The sequence below is a fragment of the Phanerochaete carnosa genome (genome assembly GCF_000300595.1).
Source record: "Phanerochaete carnosa HHB-10118-sp unplaced genomic scaffold PHACAscaffold_11, whole genome shotgun sequence".
In the NCBI taxonomy this organism is placed as follows: Eukaryota; Fungi; Basidiomycota; class Agaricomycetes; order Polyporales; family Phanerochaetaceae; genus Phanerochaete; species Phanerochaete carnosa.
In genome coordinates, this window is record NW_006767638.1 from 860,765 (window position 1) to 862,845 (window position 2,081).

Below are 2,081 nucleotides of genomic sequence, written 5' to 3' on the forward strand. Positions count from 1 at the left end.
CCAGCTTAAGGCCCTGCTTACCGAGCTCGGCATGACCGGGCGCCTAAGTATGGAAAAGGCGAAGGCGATCCGCGCGGAGCGCGAGCTCGCACAGGAGTTGGGTGCGTTTCCTGCCCCGTCGACCACGGAGCGTGTGTGCTGACCTGGAGACGAAGAGGATGTGAGGAACTTCGAGAAGGCGATGGTCAACGGTCCCACCGTGTCAGGGCGTACGAGGACAGGACAGCCTGCAAAGCACATGGATGAGTCCGACGAAGAAGCGGAGAATGAGGCCGTTCCAACGAAGAGACGGGTGAGTTGACACCCACGGTACTGCGCACATGTTGACTGATGGTTGGCTGTCCCGCCTATCTCGACGTTATGGCATGGGTCATGCATCATCCAGGCACCAAACGCACGCATGAGTATCATGGCATTTTTGGGTGACCAGAGCGACGAGGAGTGATGGCGACAGGCTCATAGTTCGCGTTCTGAACGACTCTGGGAGTCGCCTTGTCTGCGTTTATCAGCCACATCTTCCGCCTCTTACGACTAGTGACTGAATGAGACACCAATATTCATTGGTCCTTCATTCGCTACACGGCCAGCGCATAGTCCTGTGAGCGATCCGATACCTGTTTCGCTCATGAGCATACTCAGGGTTTATATGGCCTCCTCTACTGACGTCGATGCCTACATGTGAAGGGGCGAAATTGCATAACACAACGCTCCAAAGTATATAGTGTACCCTCTTATTTCATGTAGCCTTGAGTATGGCCCTATCCTTGTAAGGTGGCAACGATCTCGCGTGGTATGAGAACGTACTCAATTATGGACCTTTGTCAGGTGAATCGCAGCACGACCTATAGGGACACACCCCACACACAGAACATTGGACGTTTAACGTCCCCGCGTTCTCCGAGCATAGCGTCGAGGGCGCCTCGACCTCCGACTGCTGCACTTCCATGGTTGACGGGCCTGGTGAGGCCTGAGGCCTGCCTGAACTCTGACGGGAGAAGTTCGCGGTATCTGTAGTCTGCAGAGAAACAGCTTCTGCAGAGCCTAAGAAGCAATCAGTCTGCGGAGAAGCAGTCATTCTGCAGAGAATTCGAAGCAGTCCGCGCTTACCGAACTAATCTTATTTGCAGTTTGCCATCGTACGCGTACCAAAATCCTGACCCGAGCCCGCGATGTTTGCGGAACAGCGATATCGGTCCGCGGGATCATTTTGGCAATTGCCTCCTCGCGAAGGCGATGCGGTGGGGCTGTGCGCTTTCTGGACGCATCAGCGAGCAAGTTCTGTAAGAACACGGACCCTTAAGGGTCCGACGTGCCATTCTCATTGACGCACTCACCCGGAAGCGCTAGCTGTACAACACGAGTACGTACTAGCCGGTGGTACTCAGCAAGGTTATGGACAACCACATAGGCCACATGCCTATGAGCGCACATAAAAAGCTCATCGTACTTAACATGTAACATGACTCCCCAACCACTGAATCCCAGCAACTCTTGCCTGATTGCGAATCCGCAAGTGGACTCTTCGCCCTCATACCTCTCCAGCACCTGTGCGAAATACTATCATGGCATCACGGTGGTACCGACACTACTTCGAGTACCATCCCTGGTCCGCCATCCGGCATCGTGCTACTTTCACTGACTCAGGCAAACGTAAAGTATTGTGCAAGAAATGTCTCGACAAGCATATCGACGTGGTCCTACTTCACGAAGAACGCCGGGTGTGCCTCGATGGCAGTGCGTTCCTCCGCAGCCGAGAGGCTGTCGCTGCAGATGGTCAGTAAGCACTCCACAAGTCAAGAAGACCGTTGCTCACAGCGACACTTGCAGCATGGAATCTGCCTCGTTCGGAAATAGGTTGGATGGAGCATCGAGCGTGTAATTGCCTCAAGCATCTTCGAGACTGCGAGTTACAGACCGCGGAAGTTAGACAACGCGCAGGCGAGGAGCACAACGAGCGCCATCTCGAACCGCGTAGGGCAAGGTACGCTTCGAGTGCCGCACACCTACGTAGTTTCTCCCGCAGGCTCGGATAAGAACTTGCGCGAGTCGCTCTCGGAGATCGTTGAGCAGTCAGCCAGGGT

General features: G+C 54.6%; 2 protein-coding genes across 2 annotated transcripts in view; both read left to right on the forward strand.

Moving 5' to 3' along the window:
* Positions 1-445, forward strand: part of PHACADRAFT_166282 (uncharacterized protein) — a gene marked incomplete at both ends in the record, with an annotated part of 2,272 nt that extends 1,827 nt beyond the window's left edge. Inside the window, 2 exons of the mRNA XM_007400810.1 lie at positions 207-292; positions 386-445. Of these exons, the coding sequence (XP_007400872.1) occupies positions 207-292; positions 386-445 (146 nt within the window). The remainder of the gene's footprint in view (positions 1-206; positions 293-385) is intronic.
* A 1,117-nt stretch (positions 446-1,562) lies between these two features.
* The window catches only part of PHACADRAFT_188149 (uncharacterized protein), a gene marked incomplete at its 5' end in the record, with an annotated part of 1,915 nt that continues 1,396 nt past the window's right edge, over positions 1,563-2,081 (forward strand). The window contains 3 exons of the mRNA XM_007400811.1: positions 1,563-1,777; positions 1,914-1,981; positions 2,012-2,079. Of these exons, the coding sequence (XP_007400873.1) occupies positions 1,563-1,777; positions 1,914-1,981; positions 2,012-2,079 (351 nt within the window). The remainder of the gene's footprint in view (positions 1,778-1,913; positions 1,982-2,011; positions 2,080-2,081) is intronic.